Source organism: Magallana gigas, chromosome 7 (assembly GCF_963853765.1).
Source record: "Magallana gigas chromosome 7, xbMagGiga1.1, whole genome shotgun sequence".
Classification (NCBI taxonomy): domain Eukaryota; kingdom Metazoa; phylum Mollusca; class Bivalvia; order Ostreida; family Ostreidae; genus Magallana; species Magallana gigas.
Genome location: NC_088859.1, coordinates 45,493,800 through 45,520,921, shown reverse-complemented (window position 1 = coordinate 45,520,921; position 27,122 = coordinate 45,493,800). Strand labels below are relative to the sequence as shown.

Below are 27,122 nucleotides of genomic sequence, written 5' to 3'. Positions count from 1 at the left end.
GTATACTTGTATATATTGAAAGTTTTAACATCATTTAATAAAAATTAAGAAATTTTTTTTCTATCAAGAAACAAGACCTGTACTCGGTAAGCTCACTTACCTGTTCATAATCCTCTGTTATTGTCTTTGGCTCCTCATGCCGCTGAAACCACATCATATACCGTGTATGAAATCGCCAGGATTGCTTTTTTAAAGCCTTTGCTGCCAAATATTGAGCTTTTGTACCCTGAAAACATGATTGATAAATATCATATTCTACACTGAACTGACTTTTATTTCTATTGTAAAATTAATAATCCTTGGACCAGAGAATTTCTTATGTACATACCTCCATATAATAAAATATAAAGAAGAGTGTTTCTGTGGATAGTCGTTGAAAAAACTCAACAGAGTCTGCACTGGGAGGGGGCAGTTGTGGGTAGTAGGAGGGTGTTGGACAAGGGTTTCGGGGAAGGAAGGACCTGGAAAAAACCCATCAACAATCAGAAATCTCAAACAGTTACACACTGTACATGTACAATTTGTATGAATTTAGAAATCATAGGGCAACAAGTTTTCACAATAAGCTCACCTCTGCCTTTCTGAATCTGAGGGATGTGGTAAGTGGTGATATGCAGCTTCTAACATCTGTAATTGGTAAAAGTTTTCCCTGCTGAGAGGTACTGGACCAAGAGGCGCCACGCCTAAAAGTGGGTTGAGGTGAATAGTGGTGGTTTGCGGTTGTTGCGACGTCTGATCACTGGGTGATAATGACGTACTTTGTGACACCACTTGTGACGAAGTTGGTATTGTCGTTGGCAACGACGTGGAACTACTAAATTGCACTGCAAGAAAGAAAACATCATTAACAACATCAATCAATATTTACTTAGTATATTCAGTACACTGTCATACTTAATGCTCATCTTATCGATGAAATTTTCATTCCAATTTCGTATTTTTAAATCCTTGCTATATACCATTGGAAAAAGTACTTAACACTTACTTGGACAATAAAAAGTTTCTTTTTCATTTTGTATACTCTTTGACAATTGCTGACATTACAGAAAAATACATTAAACCCATTAGCAGGTTATTTAATTTTTTCTGCTATGACTGCTTCCTTCATTGCACATTTAAACCACCATAGAAACCATAAAATAACATTATTCTAAATTTTGACACTTTTAGCACAATTCTTTTCAAAGGAAGAGGTAAGCTATGCAAAACGATTGGTTAGATGACAATAAAAAATTATTATCGAACAACTATAAAAGCAGATCAAGGGATCTAATTTTTAATTCAATTATCAAGTAAAGAAAAATTCAACAATGTAGAAATAAAATCATAGGTGAATAAAAGATCAAACATGTGTAAAGCTTGCTTTGGGGAGTAAATTTTGGCGCAACAACTATATGCTTGCCAATAAAATGCTCAGCGCTACAAAATAACTCTATTCAAATATGGAGATAACAATTTGCTTATTAATGATTTGGTCTGTTGTTCATATGCTACACATCTTGTTTATGTTCCTTTTTTTTTTTTTCATTTTCAACCTGATTAGATCTGGTTTTGTCATTTGTCTGATTATTTACAACAAACAGCTCCTCAGTTTTCTCATGAAATAAAAGAGAATGCACCACGTGGATGTAAATGTACAAGTGCAATGAGAGTGGATGTAACTGTACATGTGCAATGAGAGTGGATGTAACTGTACATGTGCAATGAGAGTGGATGTAACTGTACAAGTGCAATGAGAGTGGATGTAACTGTACATGTGCAATGAGAGTGGATGTAACTGTACATGTGCAATGAGAGTGGATGTAACTGTACATGTGCAATGAGAGTGGATGTAACTGTACATGTGCAATGAGAGTGGATGTAACTGTACATGTGCAATGAGAGTGGATGTAACTGTACATGTGCAATGAGAGTGGATGTAACTGTACATGTGCAATGAGAGTGGATGTAACTGTACATGTGCAATGAGAGTGGATGTAACTGTACATGTGCAATGAGAGTGGATGTAACTGTACATGCGCAATGAGAGTGGATGTAACTGTACATGTGCAATGAGAGTGGATGTAACTGTACATGTGCAATGAGAGTGGATGTAACTGTACATGTGCAATGAGAGTGGATGTAACTGTACATGTGCAATGAGAGTGGATGTAAATGTACATGTGCAATGAGAGTGTTTTATCTTGATTCAAGAACAAACAAGAGACTTGACCAACACTCACATCTCGATTCTGTTGACATGGGAGGAGGCGTTGGTATCTGATTCTCTAGACCCGCATTGACCACTGCTTGCTGTGCTATAGACTTTAATGAAGACATGGATTCTGAGTTCTGTAATTAAAAGCCACAATGCGACAAATAGTGAAAATCAAAGATACAGATTGACAATCATACTGAGAATTTTTACTTTAATCTTGAAGAAATGTTTTTGAAACACATATGCCCCCCCCCCCTTTCCCAAAATGTCTGTAATTATAGTAAAAAAGAAATAAGGGTTATCTTTTATTCAGGAGCATCCAAAATACAAAGCTGATCCACCCGCTGATATTAAAAGTTTTGTAGAGCATGGAATCTTTGGCAAAGCTGTATCATATATACAGTACACCTTTGGAAGCATTGTTCAACTATAATTGGTTGTGGTTTTTTTCAAGTTTACTTCAAAGGTTTTGCTGCTAACCAACTGATAAGTTAGGATTGAAAGTTGAAAAATATTTTTATTAATTCATTATAGCCTCAATATATCAATGTGATTCCTGCTTGGTAGCATAAAGAACCACTTGATTGACAGAACCTAAAAACTGATGGCAGTGTGAGTATATACATTCTAAAAATATTCTTTAAAACATTTTCAGGAAAAAATTTTTTAAAGCCAAGCTTCTAATTATGACTGAGCACTACAGTAATAGTAGAAAGAAATTGAAGAAAAAGTGAGCAAGCTCACATACCCCAAGCTTCCCAGTTACTTGACAATGCTACCAATACCGAATGGCAAGCTATACATTAATCAAAGTACTGAAGTACTGACAGGAGTTGATTTTATCGATTAGTTATTTACTTAAAAATCAACGTTATTTTGCATGGCAAGTAGTTTCGTATATGTATTTGAATTACGCACATATTTCATAATATGAATTTTCTGACTTTTCCGACAAGAATTTCCAGGAAATATTTAAAGAAAGAATTAGTTCCATCAAACTACGTATCAGTTATCGAAATATATCTGAGAAATTGTATGTACCCAAGCAATATTGATCTCTAGTCTCGTTCAAACAAACACTCGGCTGTCTCCGTTAATCTCCTACAAGCAAGAGAGACTCTCTGCTCTGCTTGTTGGAGATTTCAAAGATAGCACAGCTTCTCATTGAACAAGACTAACATGAATTCTGGCATAGGAATACATACTGGATAAAAAAATATCTAATTTGTTCGTACCATTTAAAATCTGACCATTTTCAAGGTATTTATAAATAGGTTTCCTTGAAAAACAATGCTTCATAATACATTACATTGAATTTATCAATTATTTTTCAAGAACTAAGTGTTGTTAGCAGAGATGAGTTGTCCTTAGGTCCAAACATTGTTCCAGTTTGCCAGAGTAACTGCATAGGAGAGTTGATTAAAATCAACTCCCAAAAACAGAAAATAATTTGATTTTATAAGTTCACAAGGTCCAAAATTTCCAGAAAAATAAAGGAATCTGGAATTTGCTGGTAATATGCATATCTACACATTGTGTCCTAGATACCTACAAAGATTTATAAAATTCCCTGCAGTGATTTAGGAGGAATTGCACTAACAAAAAAAAAAATCTGCAGCTGAATCTACACCTACTGTCAGGTTTTTTTTTTAATAGAAAGAATAAATGGATGTAGGAAAAATTAAAAAAAAATAATTGTGATATCAATATAGAGGTAAACAATTATGAAGAATTTTTACAAAAATTTGAAAGCAAGTGGATTTCGTTTAATAGTTTGATCCTATTAAGCACAATTTACCAACTAAAACGGAGGTGGCGGGAAAACAAAGCAACTGAGCTCCCTCTTAAATGCTTATTTTTAAAGAACTAGATAGGATATATATAGGAGAAATGCCCCCAATTTTTCTATAAAATAAACTGCAGGTACATTAACAAATATCGTATTTTTTATAAAGTTGATAACAAACACTAACTATAGAAACTGTTTGATTTCTTCACAAGTGTTGGTAAAATAAAATTAAATGGATGGAATACATGCCTATTTCTGAAAAACACAAAAAACCCCACTATTTTCCACTTTCTTGCGTTCTAAAAAATATGAGCGACTAAGAATACCACAACAAAATTTCGTCTGTAGTAAGCAATAGATATGTACTTTCTTTGTTTAAATTTTTTTCGTGGTATTCTTAGTCGCTCATGTTCAAATATCGAAAATTCGGAGAAAAAATCGTGTGAAAAATTATAAAAATCAGTCTGAATCGATCGGCGTAATTTTTTCCGGAAACAAACAATGTGACGAAGAAGCTGAACTTGCAGAAGTTTGGTAAGTGCACGTTATTTTATGTAGTTACATATGTGTATTTTCACAAAATTATCAGCAATGTTACTTTTCATTATGATTTAATTTAGTTTTAATCCTTTAAAGTATGAATTTTAATGTGAACAACACAATAATTATCAATATTGACGCGGCTTACACGTGTAGCGTTCCTGCAGCACAGCTGCCGACTGCTTGAAATGACTACATACCATATCCTTATAAAAAGTTAAAATGTACTAATTTAGAACAAATATTATTAAAAATGTTCATATGTATTAAAATAGAATGTGTTTTATTATTTTATATTTATGGAAAAAGTGGTGTAAACAAACGCATTCGTTTTTACAGACGACGATTGTCGCCTGATGTCACTATAGAAACTATAGTAGCCTATACAGTGAAATTGTGCACAGAAGCCATGTAGTACTTAGTAGCTCGAAGTAATGTAAGTACTGGTTGGTTTTTGTTAATCCTTTTAACATTTTACAATGCTAAATCACGAATGTATTGCTGAAAACCAAATTCATCTTCACTTCAAACCCCTGGAAATCTATTTTTAGAATGTGGAAAGCCCCCAACTTTGTTGACAGTACATTATCAAAGTACTGAAAGTACTGAAAAGCAGATAGTGATTGTATTTGCATTAAGGTGGAATATTACACTGAAACATTACCATATGGATCGTTTAAGTATCAAATATAAAACAAGATTCCGTTGTTCAAAGAAGAATATATGCTTTAAAATTATTTAATACAATAATTTTTTTTGTATTTCTGAAAAAGTGGAAATATGTTTGTTTCAATAAATGCTTAATATTAATATCAAATAAATTAATTATACATTTTATTCTTTATTAAAAATTATTTATGAAAATAAATTAAAACATTCATATGTTTCAAACCTATATGAATAAAAAATTGCAAGGTACCTCATTTGGATTTTTAAAAAATGCTTTATTAAATTGTATCAATCATTATGGTTGAACATCATCATAGCACAGGGGTAAGGTATTGAGCTTGTAAACAGATGTAGTGATTGAGTCAGTGACCTTGAGAAGAATAGTGTCGTAATTAAAATATATAAGAAGAAATATAAGACAATTTAATCAATCAAATTGAATCAAAATAGTGAAACCGTAGAAATATTGCTAATGAATGCATTTCATGGCATATGTTTAAGAAATGTGTTTTGTATTGTTGATTCTTTTTTTCAGATCATGAATCTTCATTGTATGTGCTAGCTTGTGAAGATCTGCTTCATGAAAATTGGACTCAATTCAGATGAAAATGCAAAGTAAATGGCCATGAAGGAATATTACATATAACAGAATTTTTGTGACCAGGCATATACAGTAAACCAACTTTTATTTGTATGCAAGAAATTGTTGCAAGGGCTTTGTCATCTCGAATATATCTCACCATGAACCAGTCTTTGGCGTATAATTGTAATAACAAAATGTACGTGGATTAGGCTTGCGATATAAAGTCGTCGCGAATAAATGTTAGTTTACAGTATGTATATAGCATATGTTGTTAAAAGTTGATTTTTTTCTTTCAGATAATGAAACATTATTACAGTGCACACATGTACATGTAATTGTTATATGTATTTGCTAATGTACATGAATGTACCATACATTCTGTTGATAGTACGATAAATTCTGTTGATTATTTAATTTACATGTAACCTGTTGTGAAGAATTCTTTGATGTGTAATGTATACACCATGTGTGCATGAACAATCACAATGTTGTTGACTATAATATGATTTCTTGAAACCATTACTTTAATATGAATACTATATATGTTATGTGTGCTTGCTTCAGTCATTAAATGTGAGGTATAATGGACGATCCTAATTTTTACATGTGTTTCATTCATGTTGTTAATACTTTAGGGAGATATGTATCATTCTTTGTTACATGTAGAGGTACCAATCATTGGATTTGAAATATAGTAGATGATACTATTTTGTACTTAATCTTCTCTCTCTCTCTCTGAACACATATATTCTGGAATGTGTAGCTAGGAAAAATTCACATTTCAATATATAGAAAAAATAAGGGAAAAAATAACTGCAATGTTAAATACTATGAACCTTTTATACTTGTGCATGCTGTTTGTATTTGGGCTTGAAATATTATTTAATTGGTTACCGAAAAAGTCATTGAATAAATGCATTTCTGAATTTAAATTACGTTTTTCTTTTGATGTGTTAATGTTATTGATAGTTTTAAAAGTTTTAAAAAGAAGGATGATAAATACGTAATTTATTGTAACTACCATATAAGTAAAAGGACAAGGTGTTGCTTTATCTATTTAATAACAGAACCCTCACTAATATCTTTTGAATTGCATGATTCTACATGTATATGTAAATCAAATGGTTACCAAGAAAAATCCTCTAAGATGTCGAGAACTAAGGTCAATGCTATGTTAAGCACAAACAACCTTACACATTTGCAGATCTATCTATATTCATATGGTTGCTATGGAATGTTTTTTTTTTGGTAACAGGAAACACAATGTCATGAACATTAATGTAAAAAATGTTACATTATTTATTTAAAAGCTTTTAAAAGTTTTTTTTATTAAGTTGTATACTTCTCAGAATGCAATCGGACTTGAAATAGAAGTTATTTAGTTGGTTACTAAGGAAATCCATGGTTGTCATGGAAACGCTGAGTAAATAATTTTATGCATTTAATGCATTAATTCATGTTGGTACTTCAATTGAATAAAATTATGCTAATCAAATAACAGTAATTTAAAATTTCCCAATTGAATGAAGAGGTTTTTTTCCTTAATTTAGACCGAAACCATGGTCACGTTTGTTTTGTTGCTAGGCAACTATACTGAAGGGTTACTAAGAAAAAAATCCAACCATGTTGATTACTAAGGTCAATACTATGCATGGTAGTAAAATGAAAATATTTGCTGAGGGGGCCATAAATGGCCCTTATCCTATCTTGTCCTTTAATTGTTAAAATAGAGATCAATATACTATGGGGAAAAAGACACTGTTGTCCATATAAGCTATGTGGCTTAGGCTAAAAATGTAAGAAGTTTACAGAAGGATAAACAATGGACACAAAACATTAAGTGATCAGAAAAGCTCATAAGCTCTAACCCTAGTGAGCTAAAAATTATGCTCAGATAGTTTATAAAAACCCTTTAGGTTGAGTTTTCTTTCCCCAGTAAGTCATAAGAGGGTAAATAAATAATCTTTTCACATGATTTTCAACTCCTTTAAGGGGGCTGGGGGGTGGCTGCCATTTTAGACAATATTGATCTCCTTTAAAAGAAGAGCTCCATATAAAAATAATAGAAAATGTTAAAAATTTTATATTAAAATATATGAAATTTTTCTTTATCAAATAGTAGTTGATAGCTTCAGAAATCGCATATAAAATTTTCAAATAAATCTGATGGTTTTTTATTACATAATATTTCGACCCCCCAGCCTCCTTAAATCTGACAGTCAACAATTCTCTGAGTGTTCAGATATCTAGCCACTTACACTGTCATCCATGCTACTGATCCCCTTTAATCCTGGTGCCCCTGCACTCAAAGGTCCGTTCATAACTACCTCGGTTGAGGGTGGAAGTGAGTTGGGTCCATTTGTTGTCTGACTTATGTGTGAGTTGCTTGTTGGTACACTGTTTGATACAACCATTGGCATTGAAATTGAATAGGGCACTGTTGTTCCATTATTTGTAAACAATGGTGATGGGGCTGGCACTAAAGAGGGATTTCCTACAGAAGTCACTGAGACAGAGTTTGAATTTGAGTGCGTCACGGATGACATACTGCTGTTCACTGTCAAATTACTATTTAAAGCCGAGTGGTCCATTGCATTCACTTGATTTTTTGTATCTGAAATAAAAGAAGGAAAAATCACAATTTTGAAGTCAATAAATTTATTATTAAAATAGCATTTTTTTTGAAATTACAAAATAATGCTTGAAATAGACGTTCATACATATCAATCTCTCACTGAAGTTAGCATTACATGAAACTAGTGCAAAATTTGTGTAATGATTTCAAGCAATATTGATTTTTCCCCTCCAAAGATAATCAAATTAAATATCTTAACCCCTCAAATGCCAATGAAATGTCTAATGCATTCCTTTCTCATGCAAAGCCTGCCATAGCACCCTAGTTGCATGAACAAACTAGAAAATAATTCTTTCATGATGAGCACTGCACACATCTAGCAAATTTTATAATTTATGCTACAGGTATCTGTTAGGTGAATGAGCTCTCATTTTGCTGTGTTTAAAGTGCAGAATGCAGCATTAATAAGGCCCCCAAAACCTCAATAAGAAGGAAACCTATTTCCTTGTCTCTTGGGAGAAAACATTTGTGAACAAGCAGGTTTGACATGGTTCGTGTAAGGAATTTTTTTTTCTTCTGATTATATGATGAACCACCCCCAACATGCAACAATAAGAGACTGAACTCAAACAAATGAAGTCCTGGACTCTGTGCACAACACCGATACCAGACCAACCCTGTCTCATCAACAAGCAGGACAACAGAGTGTTTAATCACTGATCTAGACCAGCAAGTGATAAGGGGTTAGGACAGTGACCATCCATCTTACCCCTTTTAACAAAACGGTCAGTTAAGTAAGAAAGCTTCATGGGGGAACTATCCCCCTGCCATACAGTTGAACTGACAGGTAACCTTGGAATGGTTATACCTAAAATGGACAAATCAATATTTTCATTTCCAAGTATCCAATATATTCTCTTATAATTTTCAAATTCTCTTTGTGTATTTTATGATTCATGCATGTATCTACAAGATTCAGAGGTCCTTAATGCATCACACATCTAGTGAGATGGAGCTAAAGATCATGCTATCATTCAGCATGTATTCATTTCCTGCACCTGCTAGAGTCCAGAAATCTGGCCCAAGGATCATGATGTGCAAGTCAAAATTTTATCACAAATAGATCGCCTTTCCATCAAAATTTGACTAGGAAACTTCGACGTTAACAACTTGCAAGAAAGATTTTGATAGATAACATTTCAAATTCTGTCTTTGATAATAAAACTTTTATAAGGCAGTGTATTGATAGAATTATAAGACTGCTTCCTGATCCTGTTGCCTGCTATCGGACAGCCTTGTCTGTGTAAGGTACTCTACTCCTACTACTGACCTGTATTGTTGTTTTGTTGAGAACTGGCTGCTACTGAGGAGAATCCTGTCAGGGGTGGCGGTGTGGAATCTGGACGATGATTGCTATTTGAACTTTCTATTGTTGAGGAATTCCTGTCAATTTGAAACAAGTTACACTATAATAAAGTATACTTACAATTTTACATGCATTATCATCATATATCATTAATGTGGAATTTTTAATAATGCAGAATAATATGCAATACAGTTTTGTATTTTTATGGTAAATTTTGCATGAACTTGTGTCAGTGTATCTTCAATAAGAACCCCCCCCCCAAAAAAAAATAAAAAATAAAAAAAAAACCTTCATGAGCATATCGAAGATAAGTTTACACCTTTAATTTTCTTATTTGTTGCAGTTTTTTTCCATAGAGTTTTTAAGATTGAAAATTATTACAGTTACCATTTAAATATGTGAATAAATGAAGTAACTAGAGGTTACATTTTTATTTTTTAAACCCTATTTAATGTTTCAACCAATAATACACAATTCCTACCCTTGGAATAACTTTGTAGGCGTTGATGGAACTTTGATATTGAGAGGAACTGATGATGAAGATGAATTTGTTGAGGATGGAGAAGAAATCACAGGTATTGACTTCTGCAAAGTAATATATTCATTGTATATAAGATAATCAACATTGTGATCATTTTGGCTATGAATTTCAAAAATACTTAAAAATTAAAAGTAACTTCAATCTGCATTAATAAAATATATGTACAAGAAAATTACTAAACTATAAATTACTCACTTCATCGTTTTGTGATTTGTGTCTTTTCCTCTCATCATCTGACTTCTCCTGTAAATACATGAAGTGTTTAACATACTGCAGTCATGACTATTTAAATGACACAAATTCATTGGAAAAAATGAAAACTAAACTCACTTTGGAATGATTCAAACTCAGACTAGGACTGGGAGAGGGTGAACTTGAATTTGTTGAAGTTGGAGTACTTGATAACGTCTCCATGTTGATGTCATCATTCGGTGGTGAAGATGCAAGCAACTGTGCACCTACTAACATATTCAATCAGAATTTACTTTTTAAAAAGGAATTTGGTTTTCAAGCAACAAGGCAGGATCCTAAATTTGATTCAATATTAAAAACTTTAAATAATAATGCATTATCCCCTACAATTCAATGAATATGGGGTCTCTCTTCTCATAACTGTATACACAACTCATGAATAATTAGTTTATTGTGTTTTCTGAGAGGTTTTTTTTTTCAATAGTAAAAATGTAATTCGATCCATGTATTTTCTTCAAACAAGCTTGATAATTGATAATTGATATTCAGTGTTAAATTTCAGATTGATCCTCCAAAAGTTGAAAATAAACATTATGCAGACGTTACTGGAGATCACCTTCCATGTTTCTCCTCTCCACTACTATCTTACCTAGGTCCTCCAGATCCAAGTCGTCATAGAGAAATTCATTTTCTTCAAAATCTGGTTCCTGGTTAAAATCCACATAATACTCGACATCGTCTTTGATCTTCTTAATCTAAGAGAGCAAATTCCATAAAAATATAAAAAAGATGGGTAAACTTTCAAATCTGTAAACCACTTAAATTCAAAGACTGGTTGCAAGGTTGTTTCTAAATTGACCTTTTGATAGCTAACCTGATCCAGAGGAATAGCATCATTGTCTACCATTCGAAGAATGGTCTCTAACTGCTTTAGATGGTATTTATGCTTTTCCATATACCCTTTAAGTTCCTCGAGTCGATCTTGTTTCTACAAAATTGAATACAATTGAAATAGAGCTAGTAGTCGTTACATCTAAGTGACTTCAGTTCCAATATTATTTTCTATACATACGTCTTTGTCCATCTTTTTCTTCTTTGATGTTAACTTTTCCACATGACTTTCAAACTGATCTAACTGAATATTCAAATTGTCAATGGTTTGCTGGAAATAAAATTAGATCAATTATTTATCGTAAATGTGGTTAAAAAGATTCTAAGATGCCCAAGATGTACAGAGACTGTCCCAGTCATAACCTACCGAGAGCCAGTTGGTCATCTCTGACTTCTCCTTAGCTGCAGGGTTTAGTTTTGCAGCAGCCCCAAGTCCCTCCTTAGAGTATGCCTTAGTTTTGGTTTCTCTTTCAACCACTTTGAATCTTTCCATTTGCTGTCAAAAACAAACAAAATATGCTGACCATAATAGCTCACAAATGTTGAATAAAGAATTTGCTTTGATGGCTTTTCCCATTACTAGTTTAATCTTATGTAGGACTATTTTGCACATAACAGTGTTTTCCCAGGCTGTTTTACATAGCGGTACATGCATTGGAGATCCCCCGCCATGCATCACACAGTGCCACCATGCTTCCCACTATGCATGCTTATTTTAAAGCAAAGATTATTTTTCCTTTTAGTTAACATCTTCTCAGTAATTAGTAGTATAAAATGTTTTTTCTCCATTCAATCTTCAATAAAACACTTGCAACTGCAGAGAGCATCACTTACTTCAACATCGATCTCAGCAAGGGGGCACATGTGGTAAACACTTAAAGGACTTAGCTAATGATTGAGATATATTAAACTTGAGTTTATTAATCGGTAATAAAGGTATAAATACAGATGTGATCACTTTTGTTTTATTATAAAACGCTTTTTTTAAACCCCCAATTCAAACAAAAAACATAAACTGGCCAAAATAAGTTAAATCAAGTTTACTGTACATGCAAAAAAGTAACCTCCTCTATATAAAGGAAAAAGAATGGGACAGAAGGTGTTGAACTGCCTTGTAAATCTATATTTCTGGTAAAGGTCAGCCTCTTGAAAAAATTGATATTGAGAAAAATGCTATTAATTTTGTTAGGACCCCCCCCCCCCAAAAAAAATTATGACTAAATATAATTAAGAACTACAAATAAAATGAAATATTACTTGTTAATGTAGACTTCATGAGAATGCACCAATTAGAGTACTTAAGGTACCTCACTACACCTTGAAATAGTTTCTCAAATCAGCAGAAATTTACTTGATTATGATAGAAAGAATGATGGATAAGAATTATATATATCAAAGAGGCGAAAAAATGTACAATTTTAGATAAAAAATGCTATTTTCAAAAATGTCATTTAGTAAACATGAACAAAAGCCCCAGGTGGATTCGAACTCATTACCTGCGGTTCACAAGCCTGATACTTTAACCACTGAGCTATGACAATATACATCTGAATCGATTGATACAAACAGATTAACAAAACATTTAAATCGCCATCTTGTGACGTAGTGTCTTAAAAAGTATAAGTCTCGGTGTAGTGAAGTACCTTAACATGTAGTACATGTAGTACATTTCATCAAACAGTTACACTATCATTACAATTTTGCAAAATTTTCTGGGTAAAACACTGCATGAACTTGAATGTTTCAAATACAAGAATGCAGCTAAATTAACAATCACACGACCAAAAAAATCTTCATCCATACCGTCTCAATGAGTTTCCTGTTCTCAACCAGACATCTTTTGTCTTTGATGTCACTGCTAGCACACCACGTTTTGATCTGGTCACGTAGACGCTACAGATATAACATGTACAATTGTAAAACTACAAGCCTTTTGAAATGAAAACAAATTCAGTTTAAAATTGTAATCTTATTAATTGGTATACCTAAAAATGGTCTGCACATTTATCTTAATGATTACAAATACTTTAAAAACATGTCATTTATTTTCTTTGTGCTAAACATTATAAGCAAAAACAAGTCATATACAGATTAACTAGTTGGGTCTTGCATACCTGCAGTTTTTTAATCTCTCTTTTGAGATCTGCTTCATATTTTTCTTTTTGATTTGTGTTTGCTGCATTATGCACCTGCGAATCATCAATACAGATTTCGTTCACAAAGTTAATCCATCAATGTATTCTTTTTAATTAAATGATAAAAAATAACCAATTTTTTTTGCTTAAATGTGCAACTTTTGTGAAATTAGATCATTAAAATATTATATCTTTACAATGACAGCAATCAGACATTTATTCTTATATCCTTAAATCAAAAATGATTAAATCTACCTTTTATCAAATTTCTAAAGCTTTATGCATGGCTTTAATTGGGGGGGGGGGGGGGGGTTGTTAAAAAAACTTAAATATTTCACAATCTTTTTTAGATAAAAGTTTGTAACCAAATATAAATTTGTCGATTTATGTAACCAATATAATACCATAATACACAATACATGAAAAAGTATTTTATTTACCTTTTGCCAGATGTCTTCAAAGGATTCTACTCCCTCTTGTACTTTTTTAAGGCATCTGTCAATTTCACCTGAAGGAATAAAGTTATTAAAATTACATGTACATCCATGCTATTTGTGTTTTTAAGTTTCATTCTTTTATTTTTGTTAATTCTACAACCTTATGCCTCATCCAGGGCATGGAGATCATAATTAAGGTAAACATCTACAATATTCAGCATAGAAATCTTGCAACTTTTATATTCTGAATCAGCTATGCTTATCAGAAACTTGTTTATCTATTCAATATGAATTAACACCCAGAATAAAAAAAAATTCACCACTGGTAATAATGAATTTAGAATATTACACTAAATCTTACAAAATTTTGGCATGGGATACTTTAGGACAATCAATTATTAATAAACCAAACATATTCCAACAGGTATGCTGGCATACAACCAATTTTTGCCAAGGACTATTCTCTCCAGTGCATTGTTACGTCATTATATAAACACATAAAATGATGTTACAATGCACTGGTGAGAAAAGGTACTTTGCAAGAATCAATCGCATCTTCTTTAAATAATTAATTTGTACCCAACTCTGGATTATTCTTTCTTCTTTTCAAACAAATACGATTGAATTTTGCTGGTAAGGGTTATTTGTGTGTAAGGGTTATTTTTTTAGGTGCATTTAAGATGCCATGCATTTGCCATTTACGTAATAATTTAATTACCTTACCTGTATATAAATATGTGAATAGAACCGTAACTTCTTAGGATAAATTGATGTTAAGAATATTCTTTGAACACATACCATTTCTAGGAAACAATTGTTCTAACAGGAATTTACTTGAATTGATATACAAACAGACTTTGCATAATAACAATGCCATTAGAACAGTAACAAAGTATTATAGTATTATTAGATAGATGCCCTTCTTTGCATTTGAATCCAAAACACTAAGTTATAGTCAGTGTGCAATAATTTCGTTACTAAATCTAGAATCAATTAGACATCTCTGTGTAAAAAAAATTTTGTTAAACAAAATTAAAGCTTATTTACACAAATTTTAACATATTGTGAGTAAGATGTCAGCAACACAGAAGCACTATTAAGAACACTGTTCATAATTTGCAATCAGCTGATCTTAATAATCAAATGCATACACCTGTATTTCGACCACTTATTAAATGCACAGCGATTTCAAATGCGCTCTAAATTTCAACAATGATCATGATGTGTGTTTGATATTTCACGTTCTTCTTAACACACAGTGCATATTAGCATCCACAGATTGTGGACACCATTGAAACACTCTGCATCAAAAGATGCTTCTTAACAAAAGATAATGAGGAAAACTGCGAAAATCAAAGAAGGGCATTTTTGAGTCGCATGTTTCCTCACCTTGTAGCTTCCGCCTATCAGCCATAGCTATAAATATTCGTAGAAAGATGATAGAAGCATGCTACGATTATGACCTGGTACCAAATCAATGCTTTGAGGTACCAAAGTGATCTACGAACTTATGCTTAAAAATTCACTGAATATTCCAAAATGGCCTCTATCTCGAAAACCGTATTACAACTACTCCATTCGAAACTAAAGCCTAAAAAATAGTTCGCCGTGATAATTAATTGAATATTTTACAAATTACGTGAATTCTTGAGTAAATTTATTCTTATCACTGGTGATATTTAAGATTACCAATTATCGGACTAATATCATTTAAAACTTGTATTCCAGTTTTATTAATTTTTCAAACCTTGCTCAATAATATATTCGAACTATTTTTGGAAGTACTAGAGAGAATTGTGGGACAGTTTGTTTACGCATGTGTTAGAAACATGCCGATTTCCGATTCGTTTGACAAGTCTTTTGAGTTTAGGTTGGCTTATATCATGCATACAAAGTTCCATAGAACTTCATGAAAGTGAGTCAAACTCGAAATCACGTTGAATCACTTACATATTTCATATTTTTTGTCGGCAAGCATTTTTCTGTTCTCTATCATTTTCTGCTTATCAATATCATGAGATTGATTGTTTACATTCTGCACTTTTTCCTCATTTTTTGCAAGACAAGGGTTTCTTCTCGTGTCCAACCCCTCATCCATAGGTGCATTCTTCATTTAACAGAATTTTATTTTTTGAAACAAGATTTCATCTTGTGAAATTTATACCCACCCATTTATGTAAGACTACATTGCTTCGTTCTAAACAGGGCTTCAAATATAACTCGATCATGACTTTCTTGATCAAAGAAGCTTTTTAAGAATTATCTTCATTAGTCTGTTTTGCCATCAGTTATGAAACTTCAAGTTCTGGTGATTAACACAACGAAGAAGCTCTGTATATACTGGTAAATTGCTTAAAAACAAGCACAGTATTTACATGTTACCATTGAGATAAAATGATTTCAAGTATATGACTTGTGTATAACAATGTTTTAGCATGTTCTGTATATTTTTACATCCCAAAATTATATTAAAATTACCCCCCCCCCCCCTCCAATGACCCTTTAACTGAGATCCTGAAGCAGTGTTGATCCAGAGAGTTAATTTGTGCTGATTCAATGTAACACAACACCCCCCCCCCTTACAAAGACTCACACTTTTCTTTCAATCAGGATTGCATGAATGCTTTTTCTTAAATTTGATCTGTAGTCAATCTTTTCTTTCTTAACTCATATCTCTCTCCAGTTTTTTTGAAAGATTTTTTTTTTACCAAATGATGGATAATAATCAATATTCTTAGCATTTTACAAAGCAATTTAAGTCTTAAAAGTAATGAGATTTGGTTTAATGATTATTGCAGTATGTCTGCCAGAAGTCATGGAGATGATTTGAGCCTTACTGGCTCTCAGATATCAACAAGATCATCTCTGAAAAAATCCTCATCTGCAAGACAGCTGAACCGCCCTAGTTCTGCTGCAGGTCCTAAAACATCACAAGGAGTAAGTCAAATCATACTTACATTAATACTTCTATATTCAAAATGCTATATTTTGCTTTTAGATTTGAACAAAAAGAAAGATGTTGATACTTGATGATAAGATATATATGAACATTCCAGGAAATATTTTCTTAAATGATTATCATGAATTAATTTTGTTAGGATGGAGCCAAATCCAGCGGTGTTAAGAGGAATTCTTTCCAAGGTAACTCTAGTCTTAATGATACATTACAAGATTCTCTTAAGTGCAATTTTTTTGGGTGATGATTTCTTTTCAACAAAAATATTAAAGCTTAAAAAATATTAAATGATATTTTTATGTATTTTGTAAATTTAAACTGTAATTATCAATCCAATTTTATCATGTCTTCTATAGGTCAGGGAAATATAAGCCAGAGAAGTGACCTATCAATATCAAGTAAAAAAGGCACACCAAAAGGAAAATCACCTGGGTAAATATGACTGCTGTGCACAATATGGAGATAAGCACCATGTTCGTTTCAACACAATAAACCTGTGGTTTGTAAAGAAAGTAAAGAATGTGAAAATGAAATCTATAATGTATTACCTGGAGATACCTTAAATGATCAAGAAACAATAATCTATAACCTTCAATAAAAATTTTCTCCTTGAATTTGCAAATTTAAACTAGTATGCTTAGTCGCTGTCTTTGATAGTGAACATCTTCGTTTCAAGCTTTTGACATGTGTATCTAAACTGCTAATGAACATGTAATTTGATCTCACCTGTTTATTTTTTTGTGTCATAGGGATGATTTCTTGGCTTTGTTTGAGAGCTCAATTCAGCCCAAGATAAAAACACCAGCAACGAAATCCAAAAAGCCTGGACCCAATGCTGTCAAAGTCCTATGGCAGCAACCTGTAAGTTCAATTTTCAGAACATGATTAATGTCAAACCAGAATAATCAATTATCAGTTGTATTAGTCAAATAAATGTCATTTGAGATTGAAGGCAGGTCTTAAATTTTAGATCCCATAAAAAAAGGAATTGCGTTTATCATAATTTTTTTTTCAGCCTAAAAAGTCTCCCTCAGATAGTGGAATGAATGGTGAGGGTAGTGTATCTCCTAGTCCTGCACAAAATGTATTCCAGCCTCGATCATATCGCAGCACGGATGATGAATCTGAAGAGGATATTTTATCATCAAGCTACAGTAAAATTCAAGCATTACAGCAGCTTCATGCACAGAAGCAAAAATCTCCCTCTCCAAATGACATTTTAGGAAATCTTGATGCCTTGGTGAGAATTAAGACTCCCACAGGGAAAAAGGACTTTAGTGATGATGTGACCGATCTTCACAACAAAAAAGTTACCAGTTCTAAATCAGACACTGTTACAAGGACTGCAAAAGGTGCTAATAATTTTGTGCAGTCATCTACTGGAATTGCAAATAACATGGTGATGAAAGGGAAATCTCCTAGAACTTCATTTACATCAATAGAAAATTCTTACCAGAACATTAAACATAAAATGCCTGTAAACCAAGTGAATGACAGACAAATAAATGGTGGTGCCAACAATTCACTTAGCTCAGTAGGCAGAAACATTGCCGAAGACTACATACAAACTCTGAATTCTGCTGCCACCAAAATCCAGCGATGGTATCGCAAACATAGACAAGATAGTAGTCCTGGCTCTGAGAATAGTGCTAGGCAGAGGGCTGGTACAGCTGCACTCAAACGCTTGATGCAGCAGAAGAGACAAGAGGTGCAGGAGAGCCACAATAAGCTGGACTTATCATTGCTCTCAGAGGAGGAAGCAGCCAAGATGAAGGCTGAAGAAAGGAAAAAAAACCGAGAGGAGAGGGCCAGGCAGGCAAGGCTGCAAGCCATCCAGGTATGTCATGAGATAATAGAAAGTGTTATTGTATTATAATTTATTATATACCCATCAATTTTCTCTTCTTTATACTGTCAATTTTACAGAGTGTGGTCTGATTTTTTGGATTCCACACTGTGGGTGTCCGATTCCATTTCACCACTCTTATTAAATACCATCTGTTTTTAGTGCATTTTTAAAGAGTTTGTTTAAAAAGCTTTGATGTATAAGTAATTGTCATTTAATTGATTGTAAAAAGATAGTTTTGTAATTTAAACTTTTAAATGGACAAGGGTATATAATAAATTTATCATTGTAACAGTAACTTGATCCAAAGAGCTGGATCAAATCTCGTGGCCGGTGGCCAGGTGCAGATCATCAGATTAAATTTGATGCTTTGCGTCTCATTTGATCTGATGATCCGTGCCTGGCAACTCGATGTGATCAGACCCTTTAGATGAAGTTACTAATATAATATACCAAATTTTTTTTCAAGCATGAGATACATGTACATGTTACATGTAAAGCCCACAGTACATAACATTATTTCTTACTTAGAACCTACATGTACCGTTACATACAAACACTTGTGAGAACTTTTAATGTTTTCATGCAACATATCTCTGGTACATTGTTTTTACACATTGCACATCTTTATTTTCAGGATTTGCACAAAAAGCGAGAAGAGAGAAGAGATGAAGTAAAACGCAAGGCTGAGGAAGAAGTGGCCTACTTACAGGCCAGTGGTAAGATCACCAAGACACCTTACAAAACAAACCTAGGCAAAAAGAAACCAGACAGAAACAAGAAAGTCAGCAACAAGGAGAAGGATGACGCAGTCTCCGAACCTCCCTCAACCTCGCGCTCCATTCCCCAGAGTTCTCAGTCAGCTCAGTCCAGTGCCAGATCAGTGAGCACGCTGAAAGGCGACCAGACAGACTCAGAATTTGAGGTGAGATGATCTGATCAATCTGTGAGATTTTTTTGAAACTTAATCAACTTCATCATGGTTTCTAGTAAATGGGTAAAGAACAATATTTTGTTTGATGCTGTTTTAGTCTGTCAGCAATGTTCAGCAGTTGGACAGCAGACGAGATCCAGTTCCTGGCAGTGAAGCTGGGACAAAGTCAACCCTCAACGACTTACTGGAAACCCTGAAAAAGTTGGAGGAAGACGAACACTTAGAGTCTCCAAAACCAGAGAAGAAAAATGCCTGGTGTAAGAATCTATTTCCAATGTATGCATATACAAATCAGTACAAAATGCATGTATGACAATGCATCTCACTCATTTATGACAAGGACTTGTATTATTTAAACACAACACATACCATGCCCATGTCAGGCAGTCTTGTTTACATGAACTGTACATATACGGTACATCTACTTGCAAATTATTTACAATTAAAGGATATAATTGTAGTATTTGAACGTTATATTTAAGCAAAAAAATTCTGGGATTGGTCAAAGACGTGTATTTTTTATAAGTATTTAAATGCGTTCAATATCTATATATATATATCATGAGTTTAAAACAACCTATCAGATGTCATTGATTTCATTGATAAAAAGAGAATTCTGTGTCATTTGATATGAGCAGTGGATGAGATCGACAAGGAGCTGGAGAACAGCAATCAGCTGACAGTGGATAGGCTGCAGGAACTTGGTCAGTCCAGGGAGGGGCGGGGCCAGAGGGAGAACTTATTGTCCGATGACAAGCTCCGCAGCATCATGTCTTTCCTGGATGAAGTTCAGGTGTCAGACAGACTGAGTGCTGTAGATCAGGTACTTGTGCTTAACAATAAGATATGAATCACCAATGTTTGTGTTTTTTGTTTTACTCCACATTTTAATCCTGATATTTACAAATATTTGTAGGTTTGATTGCTTGACAAGGCTTATTTTAATTGATGAATGATTTATGAGGATATTGTTAATAAAACTTTAAGGGAAATCAAGCACATGAATTACTCAGTATAATACTTTCTGAAAGCAGAAAACAGAGTATTCTTACAAACCAGTTAACCAATTCAACAGAGGTAACATTCTGCTTATGTAGGAACTAAGCAAGGCATCTCAGGATTACGAGATCCCCCCTCCCCTGGTCCCGTCCGTGGATGAGTTAGCAGAGCTGGAGAACGCCCAGGCCACGGCCAATGAGGTGACGAGTACCGTCCTGTCTCAGAGGCTGGAGCTAGAGGAGAAGAGAAGGACCATCACTATGTTACAGAAGGCACTGGTCAGTACCCACCACTGTCCATCAAATCAGTTGCCACCCACTGCCATTGACAGTTACTGCAATGGCAACATACTGTAAACATACTACATTTGGCTGTGTTTTCTATTTAGCACTTTTGGCAGAATGCAGCTTCCGCTAAATCAAGTGCATTGCCAAATGTCATGCATATATGTTTAAGAACAGTCACATGCAGGAATATGCTAATTTAAATCTACGCCAACTTGTTAAAAAACAAACTTCTGCCAAATATCGTATATGCCAGATATAATACATTTACAGTAACCTTTGCCCACGTTGATGTCAAAATTATTTTTGTAAAATTCATGCTGAATGGTACTTATAGTTTTCAATGTGACAATCATGGTTTATGGAATTTACCAAAGAGAAGCTAGAAAAGATATTACATGTATTACAGTGTAATGTATTATAAAATCACCATTTATTAAATGTGGGAAAACTTTGCAAACACCCTGTCCAGAATATTTCTTTATATAATCTAGTACTTCGGGGTATCTTTCAGGGTCTCTTATATTTGTCTATGATTATCTAAATAATCTCAGTTGAAATAAGTTATCACCAACTAACCAGGTTATCGTTACGGAAGTAAAATTGTGAAGTCTTACTTTTGAAAACTTATTTATGCAGATCAAAAATTTAAATTTGTGAAATGAATACAGGTATTCCAACATCAACAATACTAGTCTATTCTTATTTGTACAAATGGAACATTTGTTTTAAATTGAACCTGATTTTTGAGGTACATGAATGTTGACTCTATTTGTAGAATCAGCAAAGAGAATTAACTATAAGGCATGCGAGAGAGACTGAGAAAGAAATGAAGAAACGGCTTGATGTACAAAAAGATGAATATGAGGAAACAATCAAAAGGCATTTATCATTTATAGATCAGGTAAATACGGTTTTTATATATCTCTATTTCATTTATCTCTGTATTACTAGACAATTATTATTGATTTGTCATCATCAGTAGTAAAAGCTAACAGAGATTTTGGTAAAGGTTTTAAACAAGTATTGTTTGATTTGGTTGACTTTTAGTTGATTGATGACAAGAAGAACCTGAGTGAAAAATGTGAAATGTTGGTCAAGGAACTGAAGACGGTGGATAAGAAATACCAAGATAAAATAAAGACTATGGATGAAAAGTGAGAACACTACCATGTTTTGATTTTAAGGCGAATGAAATGTTAACAAAGAACAAGTGAATTATGGGCCCCCGTAAAAAGTGAATAAAATGAAGATTCAAATTAAGCATATTTTTCATTTATCTCACATCATCTATTGGTATTTAAACCATAAGAATCAAAAAGTTTTAGCGCTGAATTTTGTGTATATAAAAAGCACAAAGCTTTACATAGTAGGGGTCGGCCAACATTCGTTATCTTATATACTAGTACTTAATTGAGGTCTGGAATTCATTTCAAAGCCTTTGTTTACTGTCAGCCTAACCATGTACAAACTTTTGGAAAAGACAAAAGATGCATTATACATTTAGAAAACTCCTGTGAAAATAAGCTGTTTGTACAACATTAGGCTGGTACCTAAAGTATAAAAAATATACGAAAAATTTGAAGGTTTTTCCTATAGCAAGTGACAGCTATTACCTGTGTGATCTATGTTTGAACCCACGTATGGAATAAACTATTTCAAATAGTGTATCATGCATATAAAAAAGACATGTACATAATGTATGAATTATCCCCCTTAGGCATGCAATAGATATTCAGAAGATCAAAGATATGCATGAAGCAGCAGAAAAGTTGAGGCGAGAAAGATGGATCCAGGACAAAACCAAGAAGATCAAGGTGATACATTATTTACATGTACTTATATGCAGATGCTTAGACATTTCTGTGAATTTCATTAATTCTTATATAAATACATAGATTGAAGTGGTTTTAAACTATTTATTCTATTAATGCAAGTGTTCTAGTATCCTAGTTTGCATAGGCAGTTATAATGATTATGATGTAAATTGAATTTTGCCTTAAAATTATTCTTTTATTTACAGGAAATGACAGTGCAGGGTTTAGAACCAGAAATACAAAGGTTGATAGCAAAGCATAAAAATGAAATCAAGAAGATTAAGCAGATCCATGAAGCAGAGATTCTGGAATCAGATGAGAGGGCTGCCCAGCGGTACGTCAGAATGACAGAGGAGCTCCGGGACCAGCTGGCCAAGGAAAAGGAGGCTGCTTGTGCCCGAGAAAGAGAACTAGCAAAGCAGAGGTACACAGAAAGAAGTGAAATGTGATGTCAAGTTTAAAGAATATTTAGGCACATTATAGGAGAAAATTAAAGTACTTTTTAACTATCACTGAGATGTTCATGTTAAAAAGTTTCATTGATATTTTATTTGAACAAGAAAAATATGTTTGAAATGGTTATGCACATCAATTCTATGCTTGTCAGATATAAATTCAAATGATTTTAATACTGGTACTTGTATTACTTCCATAATGATACAAAGTTCCTACAGTATATATGAATAACCATAGGGATGTTTTTCCCCTGTACTTGTTTATATTCTTTTAAAAAAGAAATGTAAATTTCATAATTTCTATGTATATTTTACTAATTGCCCATGGTATTCTACAGGTATGAGAAGGAGTTACAGAATGAGGAGGAAGCATACCAGCAGCAGAGGCGTCGTTTGTACCAGGAAGTCCAGGAAGAAAAAGAGCGTGTTGCTCAGCAAGCATCTCGGCAGCGGACAGAGCTTGATAAGCTCCAGAGACAGCTCGAGGACAGCCATGCCCTGGCCCTTGCAGCCATGAAATCCGAATTCGAGAAAGCCCGAGAAGAGCAGGAAAACAGACATAATGTACACGATTTCTTTAATATATTTTACTATGTATCCATATTTTCTTGATTAATTTTTTTTTAAATATTGATCTCATATGATGAAACAATGGGTCTCTGAAACAGATTATTTACAGTTGTTAAATTACATGTATTGTGTACAGTTGATTTTCAATTTTTTTTTATTTTTCAAATTTTATTAAGTATGTTATGTTTTGAATTTCAGATTGAGATTCGAGAGTTAAAAGAAAGACTGGCTGTTGAGAAAGCATCATGGGAAGAGAATTATATGAAGAAGCAAGAGACTTGGATGTTACAGAAAGAGAGGGAGCTGAAGGACCAGGTGCGTCGAGATCGAGACAAGGAGATTGAGCTAGTGATCTCGAGACTCGAGGAGGATGCTACTGCTAGTCGTGAGGAAACTGAAAAGGCAGCAGAGCACAGAATTAGGTTTGTTTTATGTGTAAGCTTTTATATGAATTATTTTGCAAAGGGTATTCCATAAAACATTGAAAAAGTAGTGTAGTAAATAACAACAAAAATCTACATGTACATAATTTCAGTACCAGGGAGCATGTCTTACCTTGTGACTCGTTTGTTGCTAGTTACAGTACCGTAATTGCTTATACGTGTATTGCAAAATTGATATTCAGTCTACAGTAAACACAAATGATTCTTTTCTTAAATTTATGTACTATATATTTACATACTAATACCCTAAAAAATTCACATTATAGGAGAATACGAGAAAAGTATGAGATGGAGATGAGAGACCTAGAAAGATCGGAGCAGCAAGCACTTGAGAAATACAATGAAATGAAGGCAAGGAGCTATATTATCATATTTAAACAAGTTTGGAATGGTTATTGTTTTCCCTTTAATGCTCATAATATTGTGTTTTCAATAACAGGCTAGGCTAACTGAAGTGAGCGGTGAAAATGAGTGTCTATTAGTCAAGCTGAATCAGAAAGACCAGGAGATTGACAACCTACAGGAGGTAAGTGGTCGACATGCTCTCAGATCTAGAGCTGTTAAGTGAGTGTACATTTATCTACGAAAGAATCGAGTCTACTGTATAATCTCTGTATTACAGCTCACTGACAAAATGCATCGTGAGAGGGATCGAGTGTCTGATATCATACGCCAAGAATTCGCTGACCGACTGGTGGCAACAGATGAAGAAAATAAGCGTGTGAAAAACGAGATGTCTGAAATGAAGGCAAGACATCGGATAGAGCTGGATAGATGCAAGGAGCAGATGGAGGACGTAAGGAAACAGAAAGACGAGGAGATGGAGGAAGTCCACAAAAGGTGAGGGCCATCGGAAGCTGTGCACATCAGTATCTTATTGCGGACGCTGAATTTAATGCTGAATGTAAAAAGGTTTTTGTCATAAACTGTAGGGAGATCCACTATATGTACTTATTAATGACAATTTAAGTTGAAAACACTCTTAATACTGGTATGTATTTTCTGTGAGCATTTTCCAAGGTAAAACAAGCTATAAAATTGTATTTTTTATTACCTTTTCCAGGGTAAAACAAGCTATTGTATTTTTCTTTTCCAGAGTAAAACAAGCTATTGTGAAGAAAGAGGAAGTGGTCACTCAATTACGAGAACAATATAATGCTGCTCAGAAGAGAGCAGATCACTTGGAGGGCCTTCTACAACAACAGAGGAAGCAACTGCTGGGCAAAAAATAACTTCCAGGAACTATATAGAAAACTGTTAAAATATATATATTTATGTTAGCTGCACATGGGCATTAGATTATAGAATACATGTATTTATTGATACATGTACATCATTAAGTACAGTACATTTATACATGTAGTTTAAACAGTGCTTGGTAAGAAATACAAAATGTTATAATTTTATGACAAGAATTGTGCATCATACTTTTTGATGATATTTATTGCTAAAACTCAATGCTGACAGTTCTCAGTATTCTTTTTTATAAATGTATCCAGCTTGAGATCACCCTTTGGCATCAATTTCTCAATAATCGTCATAGAGTAGCTGCTATTTTTAACATTTATAGAAAGAATTGATGGTCGAAACTTAGATATTACTATAGGTAGTAGCCCTAGATGTGGAAATTCATGTACATGTACTTGTACACCACATGAAGTGTATCTCTTTTGATGGTAAAGTGCTCAGTTCATGTTGTATTTTTTTATTTTAAGGATTGAAACAAGACTTACATGTAGTTTGAAACATGCTCATATGTATTAGTGTTGTGTATGAAATACAGGGCAATCTGAGATTTTATTTTCCATGCTCTGTTTTGTCTCCTTACTTTGAAATGTCATACTGAATATTCCATCCAATGTTGAGTCTGTGATACATTGCTTTATTGTACTGTAATAGGACAAGAATTTGATGTTTATTATCAAACTAAACACTTCAAATTTTTGTCTCTCTTAGATTTACTAAGATTATACTGATTCAGAAGCTGTATTTGAATTTTTTTTCTTCTTTTTATTGTACCGGTATTCATGAGAGTTTAGAGAAAGAGTAACTTGAATTGATGATCTTTCAGATTAGAATCTCTAGTAATCTATTAATTACTACCATTTATATACCATATATAGTTTTATACAATTGATATGGTTGTTGAGGATTTTTTAATGGATTAGATTAATAGCCTAATGAAGCATTTTGTATTTTTAATGGTATTAAATGGTTGTAAGTATATCAAGTACATTTGTTGTTGATTCAGATTTGAAAATCTGGGAAAAACATAATAATTGTAATAACATACACATTTTGAAAACAATACTTGGGAAAAAAAATCCCTAATATACATGTACATGTGTAGTCCAAAATATCTGGCTTTTCATGGCTTTTTCTAACAATTTTGATATTTTACTTGCCCAAAAAGCGTCAGAACAGGTGCCATTACAAAAACTGGAAATTCACTGTTTCCACTTGGAAGCGACATTTACGGCTCAATTTTGATAATTTACATCAAAACTCACCAATATATCGCTTAAAATAAAAATTCTTCTCAATATTTTCATAGTAACACTGATAAACAACTGTAGTAGACCCTATGTTTTGTGAGATTTCAAAAAATGCATGATATCGGAACAAATCTCGACAGTTCGATAAAATGTGTTCAATAGTGTATGGGATGTAAGAACCCATAAAAGTGATATTGAGAAGTAATATCGTCATTTTATTACTTAGTTATGAGTAAAACATTTGATTCAACTCACAAGTATTTAAAATCGAGTTGAGAATGCCACCTTTATAGTTGGAGTTGGTAAATTTCCAGTTTTCATAATGGCGCCAGTTCTGATGTTTTCTTGGCAAGAAAAATATCCAAATCATTAAAAAAGCCAGGAAAACCTCATATATTTCAGACTAGT

The 27,122-nt window shown here is 33.3% G+C and overlaps 2 protein-coding genes and 1 long non-coding RNA gene across 8 annotated transcripts in view; 2 read left to right on the top strand and 1 right to left on the bottom strand.

The window, feature by feature from the left end:
- Positions 1 to 15,491, bottom strand: part of LOC105332581 (CCR4-NOT transcription complex subunit 3) — a 17,085-nt gene extending 1,594 nt beyond the window's left edge. Inside the window, exons 1-18 of one of the 6 annotated variants that reach the window (XM_020069046.3) lie at positions 15,305 to 15,491; positions 13,919 to 13,986; positions 13,458 to 13,532; positions 13,147 to 13,236; positions 11,711 to 11,839; positions 11,525 to 11,614; positions 11,312 to 11,440; positions 11,102 to 11,207; positions 10,591 to 10,721; positions 10,456 to 10,503; positions 10,201 to 10,304; positions 9,684 to 9,796; positions 9,123 to 9,221; positions 8,037 to 8,392; positions 2,223 to 2,331; positions 572 to 824; positions 329 to 461; positions 101 to 226 (exon numbers count right to left, since the gene is read on the bottom strand). In XM_020069046.3, the coding sequence (XP_019924605.3) occupies positions 101 to 226; positions 329 to 461; positions 572 to 824; positions 2,223 to 2,331; positions 8,037 to 8,392; positions 9,123 to 9,221; positions 9,684 to 9,796; positions 10,201 to 10,304; positions 10,456 to 10,503; positions 10,591 to 10,721; positions 11,102 to 11,207; positions 11,312 to 11,440; positions 11,525 to 11,614; positions 11,711 to 11,839; positions 13,147 to 13,236; positions 13,458 to 13,532; positions 13,919 to 13,986; positions 15,305 to 15,329 (2,184 nt within the window). In that variant the 5' untranslated portion in view covers positions 15,330 to 15,491. The remainder of the gene's footprint in view (positions 1 to 100; positions 227 to 328; positions 462 to 571; positions 825 to 2,222; positions 2,332 to 8,036; positions 8,393 to 9,122; positions 9,222 to 9,683; positions 9,797 to 10,200; positions 10,305 to 10,455; positions 10,504 to 10,590; positions 10,722 to 11,101; positions 11,208 to 11,311; positions 11,441 to 11,524; positions 11,615 to 11,710; positions 11,840 to 13,146; positions 13,237 to 13,457; positions 13,533 to 13,918; positions 13,987 to 15,304) is intronic. The other 5 variants (XM_020069047.3, XM_011435223.4, XM_011435224.4 and 2 more) reach the window with 5 other exon arrangements.
- LOC117689739 (uncharacterized) lies at positions 4,270 to 6,967 on the top strand. The gene is made up of 3 exons (XR_010707573.1): positions 4,270 to 4,520; positions 4,866 to 4,962; positions 5,731 to 6,967. It is a non-coding gene; the product is annotated as an uncharacterized lncRNA (long non-coding RNA).
- Positions 15,492 to 15,681: 190 nt separating the features above from the next.
- Positions 15,682 to 26,445, top strand: LOC117684904 (centrosomal protein of 131 kDa). The gene is made up of 20 exons (XM_034458882.2): positions 15,682 to 15,830; positions 16,714 to 16,852; positions 17,014 to 17,056; positions 17,228 to 17,303; positions 17,621 to 17,732; positions 17,887 to 18,708; positions 19,355 to 19,642; positions 19,749 to 19,908; positions 20,290 to 20,474; positions 20,749 to 20,928; positions 21,713 to 21,838; positions 21,985 to 22,091; positions 22,655 to 22,751; positions 22,958 to 23,175; positions 23,545 to 23,770; positions 23,975 to 24,198; positions 24,486 to 24,570; positions 24,659 to 24,745; positions 24,842 to 25,059; positions 25,316 to 26,445. Exons 2-20 carry the CDS (start codon positions 16,715 to 16,717, stop codon positions 25,449 to 25,451), a joined length of 3,528 nt encoding a protein of 1,175 aa, XP_034314773.2. The 5' UTR covers positions 15,682 to 15,830; position 16,714; the 3' UTR covers positions 25,452 to 26,445.
- Positions 26,446 to 27,122: the final 677 nt, after the last annotated feature.